At 46.1% G+C, this 26,945-nt stretch overlaps 1 protein-coding gene and 1 pseudogene across 3 annotated transcripts in view; both read left to right on the top strand.

Annotated features, from left to right (window-relative positions):
- Positions 1–23,136, top strand: part of Gabrr1 (gamma-aminobutyric acid type A receptor subunit rho1) — a 37,495-nt gene extending 14,359 nt beyond the window's left edge. Inside the window, exons 2-10 of one of the 3 annotated variants that reach the window (XM_032890169.1) lie at positions 84–137; positions 2,217–2,323; positions 4,805–4,872; positions 5,880–6,103; positions 12,491–12,573; positions 13,490–13,630; positions 16,160–16,312; positions 18,308–18,504; positions 20,215–23,136. In XM_032890169.1, coding sequence (XP_032746060.1) covers positions 84–137; positions 2,217–2,323; positions 4,805–4,872; positions 5,880–6,103; positions 12,491–12,573; positions 13,490–13,630; positions 16,160–16,312; positions 18,308–18,504; positions 20,215–20,508 — 1,321 coding nt within the window. In that variant the 3' untranslated portion in view covers positions 20,509–23,136. The remainder of the gene's footprint in view (positions 1–83; positions 138–2,216; positions 2,324–4,804; positions 4,873–5,879; positions 6,104–12,490; positions 12,574–13,489; positions 13,631–16,159; positions 16,313–18,307; positions 18,505–20,214) is intronic. The other 2 variants (XM_032890173.1, XM_032890175.1) reach the window with 2 other exon arrangements.
- Positions 15,551–15,646, top strand: LOC116890392 (annotated as a pseudogene).
- Positions 23,137–26,945: the final 3,809 nt, after the last annotated feature.

Below are 26,945 nucleotides of genomic sequence, written 5' to 3'. Positions count from 1 at the left end.
ACAGACGCCAGGGTGCTTTGCTGAACTGAGTCCCTAGACAGTCTCTGGAATACCTTTTTTTGTTTGTCTGTTTGTTTCCACAGCAGACCTCAGAGACAGAGACGAGGTGCACACGACGATGCCCACAAGCAAGGCAGGTATGGCCCCCTCATCCGCAACCTCAGCCCTGCCCCCGGAAGGACAAGGAAGCGGTGGGCGTTCCCCTGACCAAGCCCCAGCTCCTTCCTCTGTTCAGCAAGTGCGGTACTTCCCCTACGTGTCCCAGTCAACCTTCACACCCCACAGCCCGCGCTTACAGCCTTTCTACTTAAGTCAGCAACACGGCTTTCAGGGAACAAGCTGGTTGCCTAACAGTACAAAGCAGCCATGTTCTGAAGAGAGGCGAGAGCGCCTTGGTTTCCTGACCTCCTGTTTCTTAGGAACACTAGAGGTTCTTTCAGGGAAGAACATAGTGAGTGTTGAGAGCTGGGTGGAGCAAGCCACGGAACGGTATTAAAGTGGAGGCTAACACAGCTGAGCCAGCCACAGGGCGGATAATGCACCGGAGCAGGGCTTTCAACAACCTCAGCTTAGACCTCTGCATCAGCCAAACAGAGGTCTGTGAGGCTCAGTGAGCTAATGAGCTCCCATCAAGTGTGAGAGCATCCGCGCTGGGGGAGAAGACAGATGGGAAGGTCTCAACACTGCCTGGCGTCAGCCTCAGGAGCGGGAAGTGGTTAGTTAATTGTGAGGATTCCTAGGATTGTGCTGTAGGGTAATGAAGAATTAAAGGTGTTGCTTACTGTGGAGACAGAGGACCCAGAGCAGCATACCTTCTGCTGTGGAAGGACTGGCTAGACAGGGCACTCTTCAAGTATAAGGGGAATGGGGACTCCATGTGTGAAAACCCAGGGCATATTATTAAATGAGGGGGAAGCAAGATGAAGAAGCATTTGTAGGACATTAATTGTATAAGAAAGAAAAATAATACTATATTTTAGTACTTACATATTTCTAAAACAAACTCTGGGCAGACAGACAAGGAACCAATAAGACAAGTACCTATGGATAGGGGTAAGTCAGTAGAATTGGCTGCATGCTTAGTTAAATATTTTATGTGTGCGATGTTTTGCCTGAACGTATGTCAGTTCAAAATGTGCATGCAGTACCTGGCAAGGCCAGAAGAGGGCATCAGACCTTTTGAGCATGAGTTACAGACTTGTAAGATGTCTTGAAGGTGCTGGGAATAGAACCTGGGTCCTTTGGAAGAGCAGCCAATGTTCTTTACCACCGAGCCATTTCTCTGGTCCCTAACTACAATAAAAAGAAAAAAAGAAAGGGAGGGAGGAGGGAGAGAGAGACAGAGATAGAGACAGAGAGACAGAGAGAGGGGCGGGGGAGGTTGTCAACCATCGAAAACACACTACACATTTAGGAACAAACAAAAACAGGTAAAAGTGTCCCTATCAGCAACTCAGCAGCTTCTTTCCCTAGAGACAGGGTGCGAGGGTGACCACCTCCACAGAACGAGCACAGATCAAGATGTAGAGCTTCGAGGCTGGAGAGGTGGCCCAGCGGTTAAGAGCACTGACTGTTCTTCCAGAGGTCCTGAGTTCAATTCCCAGCCACCACATGGTGGCTCACAACCATCTGTAATGGGATCTGATGCCCTCTTCTGGTGTGTCTGAAGGCAGCTACAATGTACTCATATATAATAAATAACTAAATCTTTAAAAAAAAAAAAAAAAAAGATGTAGAGCTTCTCCTCCAGTCAGCCCCTGTCCCCAATGTCCAAAGCATTTAGAAGGAGTCTGGCTTGTCACCGAGACCAGGTCCAGCAGGTCTCAGTTTGGGTGATATGTTACATCTCTAAGAAGCTTTTCCCCTTCGGTGCTATGGATGGAACCCAGGGTCATGCCTATTCTGGGCAAGCAGTCCACCACTGAGCTACTCTCCCTGCCTTGGGAAACCTTAAAAAATACCAGCCTCAGTCCCCCGTTCCAGGACATCAGAGAGAGGGTCCAGCCTTGGCATTTGAGGATCCCTTCCATGTGGCTAGGGACCCCAATCTTGGAACTTCCAGGTCAGTTTCTTTATCCAGAAAGTTGGAGAAAGGAAGAGGGGAGGCAGAGGGTCTCTAGGGAGACATAGCATACGCTATCATATACGCCAAGAGCAAGCAGAAGGCGGACGTCGGCTGCGGCACGTGTAATCAGCCTGCTTTCCCTCCGTGGCAGCCCCATTCTGAAACGAAGCTCTGACATAACCAAGTCGCCTCTCACCAAGTCAGAGCAGCTGCTCAGAATCGATGATCACGACTTCAGCATGAGGCCTGGCTTTGGAGGTATGGGGTGTGCCCTGGAAGGGTGGGGGAGGTGCCAGCTGCCCCAGAGCAGTGCTCCTGAGAAGGCTCACCGAGGGTCAGTGGGACGGGAATGCATGGGAAGGCAGGGCAGATGCAGCCAGGGCTGCCTCCTGAGGATGCTCTGAAGTCCCAATGTGACAATCTCTGGAGTTGTTCTCATTTCGAGTTGGCAGGGGAGCTCCACTTACAGATCAGAGTCCCGTCTGCTGGGTTTAATGAACAGAAAACAGGTTGAGGATTCGCTCCAGAGCACAAAGCCCTGCGCTCTGAGGCTTAGCGGCTGACAGGCCTCGGCCTTCTCACTGTCAAAGGGGTTTCCGTGCGCGCGCGCGCGTGTGCGTGCGTGCGTGTGTGCGTACATTTATTTATTTATTTATTTATTTATTTATTTATTTATTTATTTATTATTTAGTGAGTGGTGTGGTATGCACATCACGAAATGTGTAGAGGTCAGAGGACAATTTGGGGGAAGTTGGGAAGTTGTTTCTTTCCGCCGTGTGGCTTCTGGGGACCCAGCTCAGGGCCTTCAGTTTGGGCACTGTGCATCCTCACCTCCTGAGCCATCGTGTTGACCTGGGTTTGATTTCTTTCTTTCTGGGGAAAATATTTTTTTATGAGTGTGTTCAAGTGTTTGCAAATACACGTATGTAAATGTGGGTGTGCACGCTTGCAGGGACCAGGGGAAACCCTTGTGCTGTCCTCAGGAATGCTGTCTGCCTCCTTTGAGACAGTCTCTCACCGTCCTGAAGCTCACCAATTAGGCTAGGCAGCCTGGCCAGTGAACTCCAGGAATCCTCCTGCCTCTGCCTCCCCAGTGCTGGAGTACATAACACAGTATTTCTACACAGGATTGAACTCAGGTCTTCATGCTGGCAAGGCCAGAAGTACTTACTGACTGAGCCATCCCTCCAGTCTCTAGAAATCATACTTGTCTGTCTTTCTTTCTTTCTTTCTTTCTTTCTTTCTTTCTTTCTTTCTTTCTTTCTTTCTTCCTTCCTTCCTTCCTTCCTTCCTCCCTTTCTTTCTTTCTTTCTTTCTTTCTTTCTTTCTTTCTTTCTTTCTTTCTTTCTTTCTTTTATTTCATGTTTGCCTCCACTCTGATCCCCTCCAGACCATCCATCCCCCAACTTCTCCAAAGGCCTTTAATCTCTTTGTCATATGCAGCTATTGGATCCAATTCTACCTCCCATGTCTTGCTAACACACCCTACACCCAATCTACATCCTGAAAGCATCTCTTTCTCTGTCAATACTAAGTTTAAATGACCTGAAAATAACAAAAATGTAATGTTTTTTGTTTAAGGCCGTTTGGCATGTCCTGTACTTCCTGGAAGCTTCTTCACCATGTAACAAAGATACAGTGAGTGGGCAGGACAATGACCTGGATGTGACCAGTATTTCCAAGAAGAAAGGAGGTGCAAACAGAGAAGGTTCAGTAGGCAATTGACACTAAGGAGCAAACTGGCTGCTCCTTAGATCAGACCCCGACTCAGCCGAGGTCTTCACCACAGTTTCAAATGAACACACGGAACCAGAAAGGAATTGACCATAATAACCTCGCTATTCTGAGGCTGGAAAGATGGCTTAGTGGTTAGGCTCCTCGAGAGGACCCAGGTTTGATTCCCAGTCACAAAAAAGCTCATAATGGTCTATAACTCTAGTCTTAGAGGATCAGGTGCCCTCTTCTGGCTTCAATAGATACCAGGCATACCTGCAGAAAGAACATTTATACATATACAACAAAATAATTTAACCACGTCATTTCACAAAGGGCAAAGCATTTTCATTAATAATTTTTTTTTCTTTTCTTTTTTTCGGAGCTGGGGACCGAACCCAGGGCCTTGTGCTTGCTAGGCAAGCGCTCTACCACTGAGCTAAATCCCCAACCCCTTTCATTAATAATTTTGTTTTGGTTGGGATGCTCCAAGGAGCCAACCCCTGAGCCTGCTCATTTACTTCTTTGACTGCATGTGGGCATGACCAAACCTTCAAACCTTTGACTCTGACATGACTGACGCACCCCTGCCTGCCTCTTCCATAGTTAAAGTTCAAGTAGAAAGAGAGGATGTTCAGCTGGGCGTGATGACACACTTCTATAATCCTAGCACTTCGGAGGCTGGGGCAGGGGGATTGAGAGTTTGAGATCAGCCTGGGCTACATAGCAAGGCTTTGTCACAGGGGCTCACAGAGACCAAACTGACAGTCAGGGAGCCTGCATGGGTCTGACCCAGGTCCTCCACATATGTGTGGTGGCCGTATAGCTTCTTGTTCTTGTGGGACTCCTAACAGCGGGAGCGGGAGCCGTCTCTGACTCCTTTGCCTGCTTTTGGGACCCTTTTCCTCCTCCTGGGTTGCGTCATGTAATATGTGAGAGAAGAATAAACTTTTAAAAAGAAGGTAAAGCGAAAAAGTAGGGGCAGAGTGGGCGAGTGAACGAACGTTCTCGTCTCATCCTCCCCAGGCCCGGCCATCCCTGTGGGTGTGGACGTGCAGGTGGAGAGTCTGGACAGCATCTCCGAGGTGGACATGGTGAGTGCTTCTCCAGTCAGAGCTCTGGGCAGCGGGGAGGTCCATGTGGACCTGTGTGGGCAGGAGCTCAGTGGAATTCCATCAGAATGGTAACCCCCTGGCAGCTGGGAACTGTCATACTTTACAGGCGCCATTCGTCTGGAGTTCCCAGATGGTATGACACAGAGTCAGGCGACAGACTTGGCCTTTATTCTCCTGCATGAACGCCTCGTGCGATGCAGGCCCAGATTGCAGCCAGACCCACTGTACTCCTGCAGAGTCTGTCTCGCTCTGAACATCTGGGACTGTGGGACTTTTCCCTTTTGCTTTTCAGTGGGTTCCAATTAAAAAAAAAATGTCGCCATCTCAGCATGGCGGTGCATGTCTTCAAGTCAACACCTAAGAGGTGGAGGGAGGGTTATCTTAGGTTTGGGACTAGCCGGGTCTATTGCAAAGAAAGCTCCATACCAGCTTGGGATACATACACAGTGAGACCCTATTCCAAAAATTAAAAAGACAAGGGTGGGGAGCACTCGACAAGTTAGGGATTTTTTTAAAACTCTACCTTGGCTTAGAGCCTCCAAGAAGCAGGCCTGAAAGAAGAATTCTAGCCCATCGTGTACTTGGGGGATGCTCCCAGAAAACACCAAGCCAGAACAGAACAATGAGGCAGGGGGACAGGTAAAAAAGCGCTGTGTTCCAAGCAAGCCTTCCCCCACAGCATCCTCCAGGAAGCAGTGAAGAACATATCTCAGGCCAGCCATACCCAGGGTCTGGGACCTGGACTAATCTCCGGCCAAGGTGCCCACAGCACTGACGCGGGCACTTTGAGTCTGAGTCACTGATGTCTGTGAGGCAGTTGCCGTGGAGATGAATGGTGGGGTGGGTGGAGTTCAGGGACAGTCTGTTCTAGGTCTCTTCCTTCTCCTGTGGCAATGCTCAGTCCAGTCGCCTCAGTTTCGCTCCCCACTGGTGTTGGCTCCACAGTGGGTGCGTTTCTGCATTTCTGTTCTGTCTCCCACCCGCAGGACTTCACCATGACCCTCTATCTGAGGCACTACTGGAAGGACGAGAGGCTGTCTTTTCCCAGTACCAACAACCTCAGCATGACGTTTGACGGCCGACTTGTAAAGAAGATATGGGTTCCCGACATGTTCTTTGTGCACTCCAAACGCTCCTTCATCCACGACACCACCACAGACAACGTCATGTTGCGGGTACAGCCAGACGGGAAAGTGCTGTACAGCCTCAGGTGGGGACAGGGGCAGGCGGAACCCGAGAGGCCCCACCTGGTATTTTAATTTTTAAAAATCTACTTAAATGTTTATTTTGTGTTATATGAATAGATGTTTTGGTTGCACGTGTACCTGTACACCATGTGTGTACCTGCAAAGACCATAGGAAGGTGCCAGAACTTATAGGTCTAGAGTTACAAACTGTTGTGAACCACCATGTAGGTTCTGGGAATAAAATTCAGGTCCTCTGCAAGAACAGACGGTGCTTTTAACCACGGAGTCACTCTCCAGCCTGAAAACTTGCCTATTTTGAAAAACAAACAAAACAAAACAACAAAACCCCCCTTATTTTTCTAGTGAGTCAGGGAAATAAGCTTGTTTTCAGAGGCTCAGATGCATATCTTCTTCTCTCTGATTTCCTTGTTTGGGGTATTCTTTAGAACTTAGGTTTAAATAGATACATTTCTTTTCATCTTGCCAACATAGTTTCCATCCTGAAACACTATAGGACAGTGTCATTCTGAGTATCCCTTTTACAATGTTAAAAACAAAATCGAGGGCTGGGGGTGCAAACTCAACTCTCACCGGAGGGAGTGGCCCCTGGTTCGGATTGGCTCCTGTATAGCACGTGGATGGTGAGTTTCAGGTCGACACACTTTGCTTTGGGCTCACTTGTGGAAGAACGGCAAAGACAAACTCAAACACTAACATTGAAGTTGAATACCTGTCTCATTGTTCCTGGGACATCTGAACAACCCCTCTGTCCTCATCTTGGATTGGAGGCCCATCTGTAGGATGTCCTCCCAGAGGGCATGGATTGTCAGTTCCTTCTCTAGCAATTGCAGGCTTGTTCTCTCTGGAATCCTCATTTCAAGATAAAATTCTCCAACAAACCAATACAGTCCTACAGCCCTGAAGAATTGCAAAGAACCAGACCATAACACCTATAACCTCTGGTGTCCTAGTAAATGTTTAGCAACTGCCTGTCATGAGCTCTGTGTGTATAATATATATTATTATATATGATACAGTATATGTGATATAGTATATATGATATGTGATGTGTTGATACATGTTACATATCAATATTACATATTTATCACACACTACATACTATATATCACATACTACATATAACATACTACATAGTATATGCTATACATTATATAGTCTATAGTATATACCATATATATACTATATATGTTATACATTACATGTTCTATTATACATCATATGTTAAATGTTATACATCACATGTTAAATATTATACATTATATGTTATATATTATATTACATGTGAGTAATATGTATATATGTATATATGTGTATATATGTGTGTGTAATATATATGATATTACATGTGAGTAATATGTATATATGTTGATATATATATCAACATAAGTTATTGAAAGACCCCCCAGTCTTTCAATGCCACTGAATCTCACTGAATCTCTTCCCTCCTGATGTCTTGGGCAATGAATAATACTCACAGTTGCTGGCTTCATCAGGGCATCTAAGAGATGGCAAAGGCATCTGTGGTGTTGATGTGCTGGGGGTTAGAGGTTCAGTCATCCCAGATGACATTTGTGTTGTCCACCATGGCAGCACCCACTCACCTCTGACCTACATGAAGAGAACTGTTCCCATCTGTGGACAAGGTAGCCTCTGCTTTCAGCAGGGGTCAGTCAGCCAGTCGCAGAGGTCTTCCCTCCACCCATGGGCTTCTGCCAGTGCTTGACACTCGTGCTGTGGTGGCTCCAGGTCAGGGTTGGGCAGCAAGGTGACCAGATTGTCCCCAACCGGTGGAGAATCTAGTTCATGTCAGCTGACCAGTGGTCCCATCCTCTGGGACATTCCATTTCAAGGCAAAACATCAGCCACTTTACCACAGTTTAAGTTTTGGATTGGGTGATAATTGTTAGTGCCCGGCTGGCAGGAGCGATATGTTCCAGGCAGAACAGGACTAAGCCACACATCTCCCAGCATCAGGTACTGGTGCACTGAGACAGGTCTTAAGCTCCACACACACAGTCTGCAGATATGCATACACATGGCCTCACCCAGCCATTTCAGCCCACGCAAGCCATTTTGGAGAGCAAATTTCTCATGAGCAAGGGATGGGGCAGTCAGGGATGACCATGAACTAGTGGGTTACCCGGCTCATGCCAAGGTCCACTGTTCTTCGGGTAGTCCATAAGTATTGTTTGTTGCTGGTAGCCCCCTGTACCCAAGGTCTTTTGATGGACACTGGCCCACTGGGGTGTAGGAGCACAGAATGTTGGGTCCCTGTATCCACAAAACACTGATTGGGCTTCCCCTCTATCCTGAGGCAGTCCCTGAGCCCGTGCCCTTTTTCTTACAATAGGCACACTGATCTTTAGTTAGGAATTCTCTTCTGTTGCCAGGTACTGTCTTCCTAGTCTCTCTAACTACTGTGGCCAGTATAAGTTCTTCCCCTGCCTTTTATCTCTCTTTAGTTCTTTAGCTTCCTCTTCTTTCTGTCTCTTTTCTTCCCTAGCTTTCTGCTCTTTTTGTCTTCTTTCTTTTTTTTTTTCAGTCTCTCTGTCTGCATCTGACAGCTACTAGTTGCTGTCCACTTTTGTGCACAGACCCTGAACCACACATCAACCTTATTTTCTCTGCAACTTAGCTTAACCCTTCAAGTTTCTGCAACTTTTTCTTCATATCTTTCCCTTACTTTAGCCAAATTGGTGGGGTGTTTTTTCAGCCCCTCAGAGACCCACCATTGGAGTCTGACGGTAGACCTGGCGCTCCCTACCTTCAGGCATGTTGAAGTCATCAGGCAGAAGTGAGGGCCTTCCATCCATGTCTGGAACATTTTTTTTTTTTTTGGCCTCTAGTAGGATTCTGTATTTCCTGTAACAGCTACTAACAAGCATCTCAAGTGGGATGGTGAGAAAACAAGAAGAGTCCAGAAAATAGAGGTCCACCAAAAAGGACAAAAGCATTCAGTCACACAGAAAGACAATCAAAAGATGAACAGACAAAAAAAAAAAAAAAAGAACCAAAAGTGAGCACAAAAACAAAAAAAAAGCACCTGCCGAGATCATCACAAAACTGAACTGATTCAGGGAGCTTCCGTGACCTCACCAAAGACAGATGAAGGAGAGCGGATTCCACATCACTTTTCCTTCTCAACCACAGACAGATGAAAGGGAGAGGACTCCACTTCACTCCTCCTTCCCAAGGGGACACCAAAAACAGATGAAGGGGAGCGGATTCCATATCACTCCTCTTTCCCAACCAGAATCTCAACTGACAAGTTTTGTGTTCTAGCCTAACTTCTGTGCAGTAGTAACACAAAACAAAGACCTAAGACACACAGACAAAGACCACTCTGGAAATATAGATGGCCAGGAGGGCGGGTCTCTTCTCCAATCCAGGAGAATCACCGAATCCTCACTGGCACCCAGATGGGAATCTCCCAGGCGTCCCTGGGGTTCCTCCTCACCTGGGACGTCTCCCAGGTCAGCGCAATCGGTGAGCCCCTGGCACGTCTACCGCTCACACTCGTGTCTCTCCTGAGACACGAGCCTCCCTCTCAGCCTGAGATGGGAGCGACCACAAAACCAGAACTCCAGAACTCACAAGCAAATACAGACCCAGAGTAGCAAATACAGACCCAGAGTTTAGCTGGCACAAAACACAAAGACACAGACAAAGACACAGATGCTATCTCACCTCGAAGTGGGTCTTCGGAGACGAGGGTGATCACCCATCCCAGAGGAGCCCCCAAATGAAAGAACCCCAGTGTGGGAAGACCCTTACTCAAGTCTCAGAATGACGTGACCCCCCAAGAACTCACATAAGACCATCCTTGCTGTAATTTACACGAGGTTTATTGATAGGAACCAGTGCACTGGGGTCGAGACTCATATCTCACGCAGGGGCACAGGAGTTCGACCACCAGTAGCTGGGATAGGGGTATTTAAAGGAAGAAGCCACAACCCAAGGGGGCAGGGATGGCGTCATTGGAAAGTGTCAAGAATACCAGTGAAAAATCACAAGGAGAAGCTTCCTGTCTCTCAAGATTGCTTAACTTTATGGTCCGCTAGTTCCTAGGAGAAGCTTCCTGCTTCTCAAGAGTGTTCTCTAAGATTTTAATCTAACTTTATGGTCAGCTAGTTCCTGGGAGAAGCTTTCTGTTATCTTTACTAGGTCGGGAATCACATATCTAAGGACCTTGTCTTAAGCCCTTTTATCTAGTTCCTGGGAGAGCAGACTCAAGAAATGTGAGGGCAGGGTCTGGAATTTGAGGTATTTAGGGCTCCTTAGGGATGAGATAGCATTTCTAAACTTCTGACTTTTTGGCTGCATTTTTTATTCTTTCATTATAAATGTTGCTGATGTGAAGGATGCCGGGATGGTTAGTTTTGATCATCAACCTAACATGATTTAGAATCATCTGGAAAGAGGTCTTGTCTAGATAAGGTTGGTCTGTGGGGGATTATCTTAAATTCATTAATGGTAAGGAAAAGTCAACTCGCGGTGGTGAGCATCTTTCCCTGAGATAGGGGTCCCGAACTTAATAAAAAGAGAAAGTCAGACGTTTGTTTATTGCTCCCTGCTCTCCCTGTGACTTGCTGTGACTGGCTGCTTCAAGTTTCTGCCACCTTTACTTCTCCACAGGCTGGAGATAACCTGGGCTCGTGAGCCAAATAAGCCTGAGTTGCTTTGTCACGGCAATGGGACAGGGAACTAAGACAGACAGAGAGCATGTTATTCACAAGTGAAATAAAATACACAATGCTCTTCACCTATCATTTACAATTATTTTAACTTGAGCATGGCTCCCTACCATTTTCCTGTGAAACCCTTCACCAGTTTTGATAATTCTGCTATCAAGAACAGCTTTGCAAAGTGAGATGGACCATAGCAAAGATGTCTGCTTGCTCAGATGACAGATGAGCACAGGCTGATGCTTTTATTAATGTTAATAAGCAAGAAGTGAGACAAGAGAACTATGTAGGATTTTACTCACTTGTTCAAGATGTACAAACCCTACTGGCCGATTTGGGTAATGGCTCTCAAATACTGGATGAACATTTCCCGGACATCCGTGTCATTCTCAAAGCAATGCCTTTAAACACACACATTTAATTTTTTCTCTTTGTTTACTTGCTTTTATTTTTAAAATCTTTCTCTATACAGTGCACTTCAGTCATATTCTTTCCCTACTCCCAGCTCCTCTCAGGTCCTCCCACCTTCCTGCCCACCCAACTTCATGTTTTTTCACTGAACACAAAACAAAACCGAAGACCCATAAAAATCAAAACAAAATCCAGTGAGAAAGAAACTATCGAAAAAAAAAAAAAACAAACGTGCACAAAAACACATGGAGTCCATTTGTATTGGCCAACCATTCATGGGTAAGGAGCCCTCCCTGAGGTGTGGTTGACATGCTCAGTGACGCTCCTGTTGGAGAAAATAGATTTTCCTTTCCCAACAGTTATCAACTGCAACCAACCATTATCAACCAACTTCTTGGTTGGGGGTGGAGCATTCTGTCTTCTTCCCCTTCTCCTTGCTGGGAATTTTCTGGTTTGAACTTGGGCAGTCTTGTGTATGCTGTCACAGTCTCTGTGAATGCATATGTAGATCAGTTCTGCTGTGTCTGGAGAAATAGCTTCTTTGACATCAACCACCACCTCAGCCTCTTATGGTCTCGTCTGTATGAATACCTGAGCCTTGAGGGGAAGGTTTGATAAAGACATTCCACTTAGCGCTAAGTGCTCCTGGTCTGCCACTCTATGCACCTTGTTTGTGGAACTCTTTAGTCCTACTACAAGCTTCTCTGATGATGGCTGGGCGAAGCACTGATCATGAGAGTAGCAGATTGTTATCAAGGGTCATCCATTGCTGTGTTCCTTCAGCATAATACAGTAGTAGATAGGGTAGGGTCTGGTAGGGGCTCAGTGTTCTGTGATGTTCCTACTACATAGACAAAGGAGACGTCATCCCCCGCAGGAGTGCAGCAAACTGTAAAGTGTACTAATATCCCTAAGAAGCAGTGAGTTTTGAGTAGTTATCCAAATATTTGGATGCTTCTCTTTTGAGAATACGTTTTTCTTTGAACAATAATTTAAATTAAATGTGTGTGTGTGTGTGTGTGTGTGTGTGTGTGTGTGTGTGTGTGTGTGTGTTAAAATGTTATACTGGCTGACAACATTGTATCTCCACATTCTTGGAATGTGCTGATGTTAGCCAAGAGACTCATTTGCCTTGTGCAGATCCTAATGTCAAACACAAACGCTTGAGATGACTCCAAAGAGCATATTGCGCCTAAGGGTCTTTCCTGAAGTCAACTGGGAAAAGGACGCAGGGCCTTTTCTCCATGCTTCACCATTCTGCATCTGTCTGAGAACTTGCCCTTTTGTTTCCAGAGTTACGGTGACAGCGATGTGCAACATGGACTTCAGCCGGTTTCCCCTGGACACACAGACCTGCTCCCTGGAAATCGAAAGCTGTGAGTAAATGCAGCCTGGCACCAGCACTTCTAAACACCTCTCTCAGTAGCAGGGAGAGTTCTTCTAGGAACTCGGCTTTGCCCTTCCTGCCTTTCACCTCCTGGGATCAGGTTCTCCTAGACCTGGGATAATCTCTTTTACCTAAAGCCTGCTGGTTGAAAATGCTAGTCATTTCTATAAAACACCTTCACAGATTAGCGTCTGAATATTTGTGTACTAGAGCTGTGCCAGCTGACACAAAACGTCTGCTATCACACAGTCAAGGCATAGAGAGCCCTTGGAAGAACAGATTATGCATGTGCAGATGCCCCAAGAGGTTTCGCCTCTGTTATGTCCAGCAGCACATGGGTTTGTGGCCTCACCTGAATGGGGCATGGTGGGCAGTTGGCAGCCTCTGAGGGAGTGATGGCCACAGTAACTTCCACCTTATTTTGTGGAAGTGGGCACAGTTGGTCTGATGAGAATCCCTTCTCCACACATGCTACCTGGGAGTGAGTCATGGTCTGGCCATTAGTGATGAAGCATTACCCTTTGCAAGAGGAGAAAGAGCTGGCTGGGTTCTAGTATGCAAAGGTGAGCCGCGTGGCAGCCTGAACTCTTGCCAGCATTTAACTATCTCTGCCCTACGAACAGCACTAGCATTTGGTTTAACCTAGTGGTTGCAGCGGGATTGTGGGGTGAGGCTTTTTGTAGGAACCTCCAGCCTTTGGCGCCTCAGAGCCTTGCTCTGATAATTCTTGAGGAACTGGGAAGGATTTGAGTTGTCTTCCATATTACTTGAGAGCCTGCAGTTTGCTCTCTTACCACAAGCCAAATAGTCTGTGTGGGGGCCAAGGACACAGAGGTCACACAGCCCCATAGGCAGGCCTGGCTTTCCTGCCGCCCTGTGCCTGACACTGGATCTCTTCTTCCCAGATGCCTACACAGAAGACGACCTCATGCTGTACTGGAAGAAAGGCAATGACTCCTTAAAGACAGATGAGAGGATCTCTCTCTCTCAGTTCCTCATTCAAGAATTCCACACCACCACAAAACTAGCCTTCTACAGCAGTACAGGTGAGCTCGGAGCATGGGTTGAGTGCCAGGAGCCTTTGTCCTGGCTAGATGGTTCAGGCTCTAGTTAAGAAGTGTGTGATTTGGTTGTTGCATCAAGTGTTCAAAGGTTTGAAACAGAAGACCTAAACACTTTGAAACTAGACCTAAATGAAGTCTGGTAGGTGGTACACATCAAGTAGGGGTGACTTTACTATCCATGCCTCCCTGGACTCATTATACATTATGTAGCCTCACGAAGCCCAGCTCAGTCAGTCAACAGGTTCTCCAGGGCAGGAGTGAGGATTAGTGACAATTAGACAACACTGTAACATGACTCCAGCCAGTGCTGAGGCTGAAGCGGGTTTACTATTTTCCAGTCTGCTTTTATACCACTTCAAGTACATGCAAAATGATAAGATCAGTTCTGGGTCAAGGAACAAGCAAGGCAATAAACAAAACCCTGTAAACGCCTTTCTAGGGGCTGGTCAGGATGACCAGGATAAAAGGACTACCTCCCCTGAGCCTTCTCTGAGCTTTGCCTTAACTCAAATGTAAATGTTCTTAATCTGGGCCCCAAGTCAGATTCCTGCCCTAAATTTACTTCTTTTGTCCTGGCCAAATTCCTGTCAAGTGTCTAGAAGCCAGCTGCCTCAAAAGACTCTCTACAGTAGTCAAGCTGGGGATTTATTATACTATATACTATGTATCCAGGCTGGTGAACTCATTATAAACTATGTATCCAGACTGGTGAACTCATTATAAACTATGAGCTAGGCTAGTGAACTCATTATAAACTATGTATCCAGGCTGGCGAACTCATTATAAACTATGAGCTAGGCTAGCCTGAACTCATCATACACACTGCATCTAGTCTGGCCCTCTGGTTCAGTGTCACCAGTTCTAGGATTATAGGTGTGCTCCAAGGCCATTAGCTTTTAGGTAATTTTTGATCCACCAATGTATCCAAGACAATTGCCTAGGAAATATTAGTTAAGGCTCAAAGGTAAGCCAAGTGAGTACTTGTTAAGTTGGCACAGCATCCCTGAAAAGCATACCAGAGCCTCTCCTCTCCAGCACCAAATAAGTTCTAATTCTGACTGCTGCTCTCTGCTCATCACCGGGACCTGGCTGTGGCTTTATGAGTCAAAGGTCTGTATAGGCCTGGTCACCTCCTGTTGCCTGAGATTATGCTCTGAAGTCTTCCCTAGCTGCTGGTCCATGCTGGTAGACAACTAAGGGTAATGTTCTCTATCCCTTGCGTCTGTTTTGACAGTCACCTTTCAGAAGGTTTTGCAGTTCCTCTTGCTGGACTTCTACCTTGTAAGAACACCCTCGACTTTCTAATCTGTTAGCACTAATATTCCAGTTTGGAGTGGCAGTTCAGCTCACCCCTGTAACATCAGTCTTCTGAAAACCCTCCACAATCACTTGCGACATCGAGAGGCATGTCCCATGTGATGCACTCGCTGAGGACACTGGGTCTGCCCAGTCCCCACATATTCTCAGTCCTGGCATCCTCCTCCCTCACACCTCTTTTCATGGAAAGCACAAAGATGGAGTACAGCTTAATGGACCACTGGTTGTTACTCCATGCCTAGATAAAATACTGAGCTTCTACCCAAAACACATTTCTTCCCACGAAGAAATCCAAGAAGGGAGCCAGGCATGGGGTTATTCACCATCACCCCAGCTCTTGCAAGACAGAGGCAGGAGGATCAGGAGTTCAAGGTCATTCTCAGCTACATAATGAGTTTTGAGGCTGGTCAGAGCAACCTAAAACCATTTCTCGGAAAGAAAGAAAGAAAGAAAGAAAGAAAGAAAGAAAGAAAGAAAGAAAGAAAGAAAATTTTTAAAAGAAAAGAAATAGGGTTGTTAGTCAGTGCTTCTTGAGCTTGGCTATGCACACAAACCTCACAGGACTGCTATTCAAGAAAGATTCTGGTGCTCGCTCTGGCAGCACATATATTATAATTGGAACAATACAGCATGGCTTCTGTGCAAGGATGACATGTAAATTCATGAACATTCCATATTTAAAGAAATAAAGGAAGGGAGGGAGGGAAGAAGGGAGGAAGGAAGGAAGATTCTGCTCTGGTGAGTCTGGACTATGGCCTAGGAGTCTGGAGAAAGAGAAGGGAAGGGAAGAGAGAGAAAGGGTGAGAGGGGATCCAGCTCAGGACTTGTGCATGCTGTCAAGGACTCTACCTGTGAGCTACCTTTGAACTTCTAAGAAACTCCCTTGAAACCATGAGGCTGATGGGACCCCAGGCCATATTTTGAGAAACAAGACTTTAAATGACTTTCTCAGGGGTTCCCTTTGTGTTTATGAAGGGGACAAAGATTTCTTGTAGTGCATTCACACAAATGTCAAGGGTCACCACATGACACCACCACTGTTTTTTTTTCCTGCCCTCCCTCTAGAGGTAAGGTTCCAGTTTGGGGGGAGGGGTGTCTTAGGCAACATTTACGATTCTCTGAATAAAACTTGTTTTCTGAAGGAGCCAAGCAGCCAGCGATGCTGCACGCTCTCTCTTTTCCCTGTGTCCCCAGGCTGGTACAACCGTCTGTACATCAACTTCACTCTGCGTCGTCACATCTTCTTCTTCTTGCTCCAAACCTACTTTCCTGCCACCCTCATGGTCATGCTGTCCTGGGTGTCCTTCTGGATCGACCGCAGAGCTGTGCCTGCCAGAGTCCCCTTAGGTAAGGGCTATCTCCAGTGTACATTACAGGTGTTTGGAAATACAGCTCATTCTTCTCCTCTTCACAGCATAACTTGGAAATGCTTCAAGGGACTGATTCGAGTAGCACCCCACAATCTAAGTGCCACTTTGGAACTCTGTGTAGGCGTCCGTGGTTGTCCATCCAAAGAGCTCACCTGTATGTTGTTGTAAAAATATAAAAAATAAATTGCTGTCTTTTATCCCCACTAGGTCCGGCACCATGGTGCCCCAAGATATCTGCTGGATATCTTGCCAGAAGCACACATTCCAATTCTTTGGCAGCCCAGACTAGCTGCCCCACACTCCCTTACACTTAAATCTACACATGAAAGAACACATAACACAATAACCTTTGATCCGATTGATAAGATATAATTGCCCACCTAAACATACAAAGCCCAGTACCATCCATCCCTTAAGAACATTCATAACAACCTGTAAATACACAGAGTGGAATCCTAACGTCACCTTCCATGTTGTCTACCGGCTACTCTCCCTGTCCCTTCTGTTTCTCCCTCTTTCCGTTCTAGTCTCCTCCTCTTCCTTCAAACTTTTCTCAGACCCCTTCCTTCTCGTCCAATGACATGCCTCCTTCTATCCTGTACCTGCCCTCACCTGTATTTTACAAATTAAATGGGGAGAAGGTTCTGGTGAAGTCACCTGAGCCCTGAGCACATGACTAGGCAGCTGTCCTTGGGGCAGTGGAATTAGCATCAAAATACAGAAAACTCCAGGGCAAACCACAACACCTGTAGTCCTCTAAGAGCCCTTGTCCTAAGGGCTCCCAGTCTTTGGGTGATTTCCATGCTGGTCGGTATAATGGATTCTGTAGCAGTGTTTCTCAAGAGATCTTTGCAATAAAACCCTTGAGGGGATGTTAAAAATGAAGGCTGGGAAAGACAGAGTTCCTAGGTAAGGACCTGTATTTGGGGGGTTGGTTATTTTAAGATAAGGTTTCCCTGTTTATCCCTGGATGTTCTGGAACTCACTCTGTAGACCAGGCTGACTTCAAACTCAGAGATCCACCTGCCTCTGCCTCCTGAGTGCTGGGATGGAAGGTGTGTTCCACCGTGCCCAGCCAGGATGTGCATTTTTAATATGCCCCTCCTTTCCTTTCACAGCACCCCATCGACTCTCCTCATCCCAAGCCCTGAGCTCACTTAGCCACAGGCTGACTACTGCTGAGATAGCTCGGGCTGCAAGTGACAGGGCGGCCCACCAGGCTTCACTGAAATGGTTTGGAGTTGGCCCTTAGGATGACCCTAATCCTCCGTGATTTGATGTTTTCCAAACAAATGTTCTGAGCTTAATTTGAAATCCTGGGCAATTTCCCACAGACAGATGCCCTGTTCTCTAGCAGTTAGCGGTCACACTCCAACAACTACCGTGCTAAATACACGTGTGCTATCATATTAAAATCTGTCTCTTATAAATAAAATGATCCTGGTAGAACTGATGTCAAGATACTCAAGGTAGTTCTTCTGGAGGGGCACACAGGTCCAGCATGGGGTGACTGTCGGCTAAAGGGAAAGGCTCAGGATTACAGAAATTTTATGACACAAAGGACACAGCATTGAGACAAACCCTGCAGCATTGAGAGAAATACCTGCATGTTAAAATGTCTGGGGCTTTCTGTAGAAAGGATGTAATGAGTACACTAGGTATACAGAGGAGGAAGTGGGGATGAGGGGCAGACGCAGAATAGAACTGTGGTAGCCAGCTTTTTTTTTTTTTTTTTTTTTGGTTCTTTTTTGGAGCTGGGGACCCGAACCCAGGGCCTTGCACTTCCTAGGTAAGCGCTCTACCACTGAGCTAAATCCCCAGCCCAAGTAGCCAGCTCTTCAGAGACAGGAGGGAGCAGGTGTTAATTGTCTAGGCCAAGGGAGAACGAAAGACAGAGAGAGCCACAGAGGGCCAAGGCCTGCAGTATCTGGTGAAGGCAAGCACATGCTTCTTTCTCACTGTTTGTTGGCAGGCATCACCACGGTGCTGACCATGTCCACCATCATCACGGGCGTGAACGCCTCCATGCCCCGAGTGTCCTACATCAAAGCCGTGGACATTTACCTCTGGGTCAGCTTTGTGTTCGTGTTCCTCTCGGTGTTGGAGTACGCAGCTGTCAACTACCTGACCACAGTGCAGGAGCGGAAGGAACGGAAGCTTCGGGACAAGGTGACTTTACCGTGACGTATGCTGGGCTAGCTTTGGGCCTGTGGGTAGGTCCAGCCCTCCCTGTAAATTGTGGCTACGATGCCCTCTCCTCAGCTGACTTCCAGGCACGGTCACTAGCAAATGGAATGATGTATGCTTTAATATTTGACAGTTACGTCTTTTTTTTTCTTTAAAGAATTTTTATGGGCATTGGTGTTTTGCCTGCATGCATGTCTGTGTGAGAGTGCCGGGTCCCCTGCAATTGGTGTTACAGACAGTTGTGTGCTGCCATGTGGGTGCTGGGAATTGAACCAGAGTCCCCTGGAAGAGCAACCATGCTCTTAACCTCTGAGCATCTTACCAGCCCCCTACATCTTTCATTCAGTGAAGAAATTCATTCAACATCTACATCCTAGCAACCACCAAACCAAATTAAGACGTAGTTCATTTAATTGCGCTTCTGTTTAGAATGTATTGAAGTGCTTTTCAGTCTGTGGGTTGCCAGGGATTGTCCAAGAAGACCAAAAAACACAGATATTTATGTTACAATAAATTATTACATTCACAATTATTATTTACATTCATAAGGGTAGCAAAATTACAGTTATGAAGTAGAATGAAAATAATTTCATGGTTGGCAATCCCCACAACATGAGGAACTGTATTAAAGGGAAGAAGACAAAACCGTAGGAAGATTGAGAGTCTCTAATTTAGGGGCAGAATCCCAGGTGGGAACTAAATGATAACATTTGTGGGACATATTATTAAGGAATGTGGAGGAGGTCTACAACCATAATTTGTACTAGAAGCTTCTCTTCATAGCGCCCATCATTTCTTAAGTGATCTTTCCTCCCACCCTCCCTTTCTCCCAGTTTGCAACTCAGAACCTGCCTTAGTGAGGGTTTCACTGCTGTGAACAGACACCATGACCAAAGCAACTCTTAAAAATTTATTTATGGGGTTGGGGATTTGGCTCAGCGGTAGAGCGCTTGCCTAACAAGCAAAAGGCCCTGGGTTCGGTCCCCAGCTCCGAAAAAAAAAAAAAAAAAAGAAAAGAAAAATTTATTTATTTATTATATGTACACTGTAGCTGTCTTCTGACACGCCAAAAGAGGGCATCAGATTCTATTACAGATGGTTGTGAGCCACCATGTGGTTGCTGGGATTTGAACTCAGGACCTCTGGAAGAGCAGTCAGTGCTCTTAACCACTGAGCCATCTCTCCAGCCCCCGAACAAGGCAACTCTTTTTTTTTTTTTTTTTTTTTTGGTTTTTTTTTTTAGAGGTGGGGGCCCAACCCAGGGGCTTGGTCCTTTTTGGGAAGTGCTCTTCCCCCGCGCTAAATCCCCAACCCCAAGGCAACTCTTATAAAGGACAACATTTCATTGGGACTGGCTTACAGGTCCAGAGGTTCAGTCCATTATCATCAAGGCAGGAACATGGTGCTGTCCAGGCAGACATGGTGCAGGAGCTGAGAGTTCTACGTTTTCATCTGAAGGCCACTAGGAGAAGACTGGCTTCCAGGCAGCTAGGACAAGGGTCTTAAAGCCCATGCCCACAGTGACACACTTCCTCCAACAGGGCCACACCTTCTAGTAGTGCCATTCAGTGTGGTGTCAACAACCTATAATCCAGCTACTCAAGAGGCCACTGGGTTACACCCTTCATGCGCAGGGCTTTTGCGGGCTTCTGAGCGATGGTCCTCCGTTCACACAGCCCTGTGTGTTCACAGATCTCCTGCACCTGTGGGCTGCCCCAGCCTCGAGGGGTGATGCTGGACAGCAGCTACAGTGACGGGGAGGTGAACGACCTGGGTGGCTACATGCCTGAGAACGGAGAGAAACCCGACCGGATGATGGTGCAGCTGACCCTGGCCTCCGAGAGGGGCTCCCCGCAGAGGAAAAGCCAGAGAGGCAGCTACGTGAGCATGAGGATCAACACCCACGCCATTGACAAATACTCCAGGATCATTTTCCCAGCCGCTTACATTTTATTCAATCTGATATACTGGTCAATTTTCTCTTAGATAGATGTGATTGTGTAAATCTCAGCAGGCACCACAGAAGTTGCTGTAAAAATGAGAATGATGGTTTAAAGCCATTCCAGCTCCTACCTGGGTTTTCACTGTCCCCTGTTCAGCTCTCCAAAGCTGCACCGACAAGACACCTTGTTTTTGCACTTATTAAGTATCAGTTGTCTACACAGCAGTATACTAGGCGTTGCAGGACGTTGCCATGATAGTAACTGATGTTAGCTGCTCCCAGATCCCAGGAAGAGCACAGAGGCCACATGTGGACATGCTGTGGTCCAGGGCCAGAGCTCTGGATGCTTTTCACATCGAGGGGTTTCTACGTCGGTGGACCATGTTCTTTAGACTGGTAGATCTGGGAAGGACCTAAATAAAACTCATCTGCATTGGGCTCACAGGCACACAAACTCCCACGGCTGAAAGGCCAGGCTTCGTCTGTCTCTGCACCTGCTCCACATCCCCATACTTAATGGAAGGCAGTGGCGCTCACAGGGTTCTTTTCCACAAGCTGCATGGCTCTCTCCTTCTAAGAAATGCCCTTTACATGGCTGAAATGTCCCTAGTAGACTTTGAAGATAGAGACACATGGATCATTTCGTCTGTTTTGAGGGGGCGACAAAGCTAGAGAACCGTGTCCCTTTCCACGCCTTCTAGTCACCGTTTCCCTCCTCTCTACCACAGAGCAGGTGCTTTCTTCAAAATAAAGTCTTTTCTCGGTCGCATGACATCATCACTGACTGAGGCGCTTGAAGAGGTATTCATTTCTTCTGCATAGTCAGCATTTCAAGAAAAGTTGAGGCCATTTCTAACTCATGGGAATGAGAAGCAAACTGTTTCTTAAGAGAAAATAACATTGAAAAACAAAAGAAACAGACAGACATCTTCATTTCTGTTCAGCGAGTGCTGTCTGGGAACTAGAAAGCAATTATCTTCTAGACTGAGCATCCCATAGGCCGGATAAGCTGGCCCATAGCAACTGATGTCAGCCATGGGTTGTAATTTGATGTATTGTTTTAAAACAGAAGCCTCTATAGTCTTTTCTAGAAGATAAATAGCAACCCCAGCCAAACTTGCTCGAACAGTATTGAGCAGTATGTCATTTGCTCTGGGCCACGTCTTTCACTCAGAGAGACAACTACTTAGCATCTGCCACATCCCAGCGGCCATTGAAGCATCTTAACCAAGTCCTGGCCCATTTAGTTGTGGTTGTGTTCAGATTTCAGTGAGAGAATCCCAGGAGAAACATAAATGATAATTTAATATTGTGGAACATATGGTTAATAAATATAGAGGAGGTCTAAGAGACCTGTCCAGGGGCAACCATCCTCTGTGCTGCGAAACCTATCTTCATATATGTCCTTATAGCTCCCATCATTTCAAGGTTAACTTAAGGGATCAATACTAAATAGTATCATACACATGGCTATTCTTTACTCTGATCGTAAAAAGAGCTATTTGCAAATTCCTACTTAGAAGACAGCCTCTAGTCTCCCCCAATAAAAGGTCATCAAAAGCTTTTATCAAACTCAAGTGGTAGACTTAGAGGGATAAATTAAGTAATTATCATTGATTTTCAAAATGACCGTTCGTTTTGCAAGCATGGTTTGCCCATGTACTTGGGAAGTGGAATTGGGAGGGTCTGGAGTTCAAAGCTAGCTTTGCTTTACGGCATATTGGAGGCAAGCATGGGCTATGTGAGGTTTAAAAAGGTTGGCTTTTCATTTTTATTTTATGAAACATTTACCATCAAAGCCAACAACTTTGCCATTGTCTTCTTCCTCACCACTAAGGCCACTGAGCTGTCTAGGTTTCCAGAGCTTGTAACTAAGCCCTTTGTACTGTTTGGGACACTCCACCATTTGAGCCAGTGTGTAGAATGCTCTCCTAGCCTGCTAACCTGCTATATTGAAGACCACAGACTGGATGGCTTAATCAACAGAGATATATATTCTCACAGTTCTAGAGACTGATGTCCAAGGTCAAGGTGCTGGCCGATGCAGTTTCCCCAGAGGCCTGTCTTGCTGTCTTTCCAATAGCCACTTTCTTGATACATCCTTGCCTTCTTTCCTCTGTAGCAACAACCTCTGTCTAGATCCCTTTCTCCCTAGTTACATTGTATCAGGGCCCACATCCATGGCCTCATTTAACCTTAGTTACTTCTTTAAAAGCCTTGTCTCAAAACCATTTGCTCTTTAGCATCTCCTCCAAGTTCTTCATCTTGGGAAGCTCCTTAGGACTTAGGAGGTACTTAAAGAAGGTGATGCTGTCCATCCCACAGGGAAGAAGCCTGTTCAGGTTAAGCTCAGGAAACAAATAACAAATTCAGGAAGTCCCTGAAACTGATAAGCTATCACACACACCCCCACGTATATACAAACAATAAGAACTGCTGAGAGTCACTTTTAGATAATCCAAGATTTCTGGAAGAGACAAAGACCAGCCAAGCTGCCTAGAAGGGACAGTTCCAACCCATCTAGCTGCCTGCAAGTCATGCTGAGAGCTCCAGATTTCCAGCTATGGGAGCTGTCACCCACGATGGGGCAGGCTTTTGTAATGAAACTGTCTTTGAGTCATTTCTGCACCTCTAAATAACCCCAATAAAGCTCATTGGTTCATCATGTTGGACATTGGTGGTGTCTTTACTCTGGTCTGTCACTGATTTTCTAACTGGAGTGGGTACATGTTTGTTCACGTATGTACAGGAACAGTGTCACACAACACCATCATGTTGATTTCCATAACACATGCCCATGGAGATCTATTTGCATCCCAGTACATCTAATACTATATAAATAGTTGTACTATATTATTTAGGGAATGACAAGAAAAAAATCTGGGGACTGGAGAGACAGTTTCGTGGGTAAGAGCACTGCTGCTCAAATTTGAAGAAATGGGTTGAAGTCAGCAGCACCCATCCAGAGCTGTGTGTGTGTCCATGTGCATGCCTACAATGCTAGTGCTATGGTGTGTGTGTGTGTGTGTGTGTGTGTGTTTGTGTGTGTGAATATGTGTGGGTGCACATGTGTGTAGGTGTATTGAGTGTGTATGTACATATATACATGCATGTGTGCACATGTGCTAGGTATGTGTGTATGAGTGTGTTTATGTGCATGTGTGTTTATGTGTGTGTATATGTGTAAATATGTGTGTGCATGTGTGTATGAGTGTATGTGTACATGTGTGTGCATGCATGTATGTGTGAGCATGTGTGTAAATGTGTGTGCACATGTGTGTAGGTGTATGTGTGTATGAGTGTATGTATGTGCATGTGTGAGCATATGTAGCATGTGTGAGTGTATGTAGGGGGAAGAGTGGAGATAGGACTTCCAGGGCCTGCTGGCCACTAGCAAGCTATGCAGCTCTAGATTCAGAAAGAGGCCCTGACTCAAAGGCAAAGGTGGACAGTAATGGAGCAGGTCACCTGATAGCCTCCTCTGGTCTTTATGAATGCAGTCATGTGAAGCCACCACACACATACGCACACATCACATTCACATACTCACACACATGAAAAAATGCCTACATCTGTTCAATATGAATGCATGTTATTTCTGATAAATTCTGATTCAAAGTTAGTTGAATACATGAATGCAGAACCTATAGGTATGGAGGCCCGGTTCCACTTGGTAATAAGCAAACTGTGTGTGTGTGTGTGTGTGTGTGTGTGTGTGTGTGTGTGTGTGTTCACCAATTGGACTTTGAGGCTATCCTTTCTTTGGTAGGTCATTGGTTATCTACCTGGGTTGAGTAGATATTTGTTTGCATCTCCCCAGGAAAAGTGTGTCACACAATGTGTGCTCTGGCACACATGCATTCACAAATATATGAGTTTTGTTTTCTTTTTAAAACATAGGACTCGGGGGTTAGGGATTTAGCTCAGTGGTAGAGCACTTACCTAACAAGCGTAAGGCCCTGGGTTTGGTCCTTGGCTGCAGGGGTGGGGGGAAAAAGATAGGACTCAAAGGGCAATTCCAGATCTAAAAAATTCAGGAGACTGGGGAGATGGCCAGCGTAGTACATCATGACAAGAACATAGGCTCTGTGCACTCAGAGCAGCTGGGAAGCAGAGACAAGTAGAAGGGCTAGAGTGCCAAGGTCCCTTCAATAACATGTCCCTAGTAACTTAACTTACTCCACGTGGACCCTACATCATAAAGATTCTGGTACAATCTGCATACTATAGACTTCCCTACATATCCTGCAGTGTGAACTCTGTTCCTGTAGAATTTTCTCTACTCCCCTGGGAGGATTGCCTCTACCTGCCCACGGAATGCTACAGGCAAGATGCTTCCTCCTGCTTCTCAGCCATGCTGCCTGCTTCATACACAGTCAACCTCCATTCAGGTACGAGACTGTCTCCTGTGCACATCTAGGGATGGTGTTGAGACACAGCCTGCATGCTTTTCAGTTTCTCGGTTCCTAGGTTGAGCTCTGAATTATCTGAAGTAAGCCTTCACAGGATGCCAGGAAAGGCAGCCTGGGGCAGCATAGCCCTGTGCCTCCTGATTCTGCTGAATCCTGAATTCAAGATTCAAGTGAAAACGAATCTTGATACGGCATTTTGGGGACGTACCAGATACAAACTATAACAAGCCTTTTAAGTTACAGTGGCTTTCCTGCCATCCCAGGATAAGACATCTACTCATGTTTACGTAGCTTATTGAACACAGAAAGTCAAGCTGCTGCCTAACTGAGACTTCTCCCCTACAGACTAAGTATCCACAGTGCTCTGCGTTCTACAAGAAAAGTAACCACCAACCCAGCTGCAAACCCTATGATGACCTGCTTGCATGATACACGGGTGTACTAGTGACACAAAAGTCATGGGAGTAACCATGCATTTCTGCTTGGATTCAATGCCCGCTCTGTGAGAGGGAACCAATACCCAACACCACTCTCATGGCCATGAACCTGAGAGTAGATAAGTCAGAGGCCCAGGGGAAAATCAATACTATTGTTCTGTTAAAGGAACCCAGCTCTTCCTTTGTGACTCATAATGATATTCCGCCAAACCCACAGATCAGTGTCTCAGTCCTCACCAGACAAGCTTCCTTTTGCAGTAAATAGGAACTAACAGACAGACCCCAGACTGGGCAATATGCAGGGTGAGATCAGTCCTACATGGGAGTTTTCGTCAAACCTCTCCCCAGGGCTCAGGGATCTATGTGGCAGCGAGAAGGAAAGACTGTTACTAGCCAGAAATGAAGGGTGACTCAAAGGAAATAGTGTCTTCCAGACAGAAAAGGACTAATGCACACATGTACTCAGACACGGAGGTACACACTAAGTTTGCATAAGTTCATGCCAGATGGGACCCCGGTGCCAAGATGGGGAAGTGGACACAAGTCCCCATCTGTGACAAAGAAGCTGTTTTCGACTGACAACCTCTTGCACAGGAAAAAATAGGGAGTTTGTTTTTTTTGTTTGTTGTTTGTTTTTGTTTTCAACCAATAAAAACTACATCAACCACACGTAAGGATAGGCCCCACAGCCAGCAGTAGATGGCCAACACAAACCAAACTCATTGGTGCTTTTCTAACTTTTCTGTCTCATATTGCTTTGTTTGGGCATTTTTTAAAATCTTACTGGTCTTTTGTTTGTATATTATGGTTTCTGATTTTGTGTTTTTTAAAGGTTTTGTTTTTTATGTGTGGGGGTTTCTTGATTTCGTTTTTAAAATTTTCATTCTTTTTCTTGTTTGGCTATTTTCTAAAGAGAAAGAAGGCATGGGGTCCGGTGGGTAGGAATATGGGGGAGATCTGGGCGAGGAGAAACTATGATTAAAATATATTATATGATTTCTTTTAAAAAAGGAATCTGCGCTTTGTATTGTAACACCGGTGACCCCAGGTGAAGGCAGGTCGAGGTCTGGCCCAAGGGCAGTCAACTGAAGGGCACTGGGAACGCCCCTTGTTGTTTGAGGCTTATGACTAGTGTGTGTGATGTGTGAGTGTGGATACGTGTGGAGGTCAGTTCTGGGGACAGGCTTGGAGCCCTCTCGCCGACCCCAAATTATCCTCTTAAGCACGTGTCATTCTTTTATACTACAACGCTTACATCCCTTTTGTCCAATACCAGATAACAAAACAGAAGAAATCATACTCACACCAAACATAAGACAGTAATGGGCATAGACTTGGGCTTGGTGTCACATGCTTATGATCCTAGATGTTGAGAGGCCGAGGAAGGATGGTGAGTTTACGGCCAGCCAGGGCTACGCAGTAAGACTCAGTCTTAAAGACAAAAATTAATTTGAAAAGATTGGAACCTTTTATGCTGGCTGGTCTTATGTCAACCTGACACATTAGAGTTATTTGGGAAGAGGGCATCTCTGTGAAAAAGCTCCCACCAGATTGGCCTGCTCCACTCTTGGTTGATGTAGGAGATGCCTCCCCTGGGCTGGTGGTAGACTGAGAAAGCCAGCGAGCAGCACT

This window comes from Rattus rattus, chromosome 1, assembly GCF_011064425.1.
Source record: "Rattus rattus isolate New Zealand chromosome 1, Rrattus_CSIRO_v1, whole genome shotgun sequence".
NCBI lineage: Eukaryota > Metazoa > Chordata > Mammalia > Rodentia > Muridae > Rattus > Rattus rattus.
This window is presented reverse-complemented; position numbering and strand designations above follow the sequence as displayed.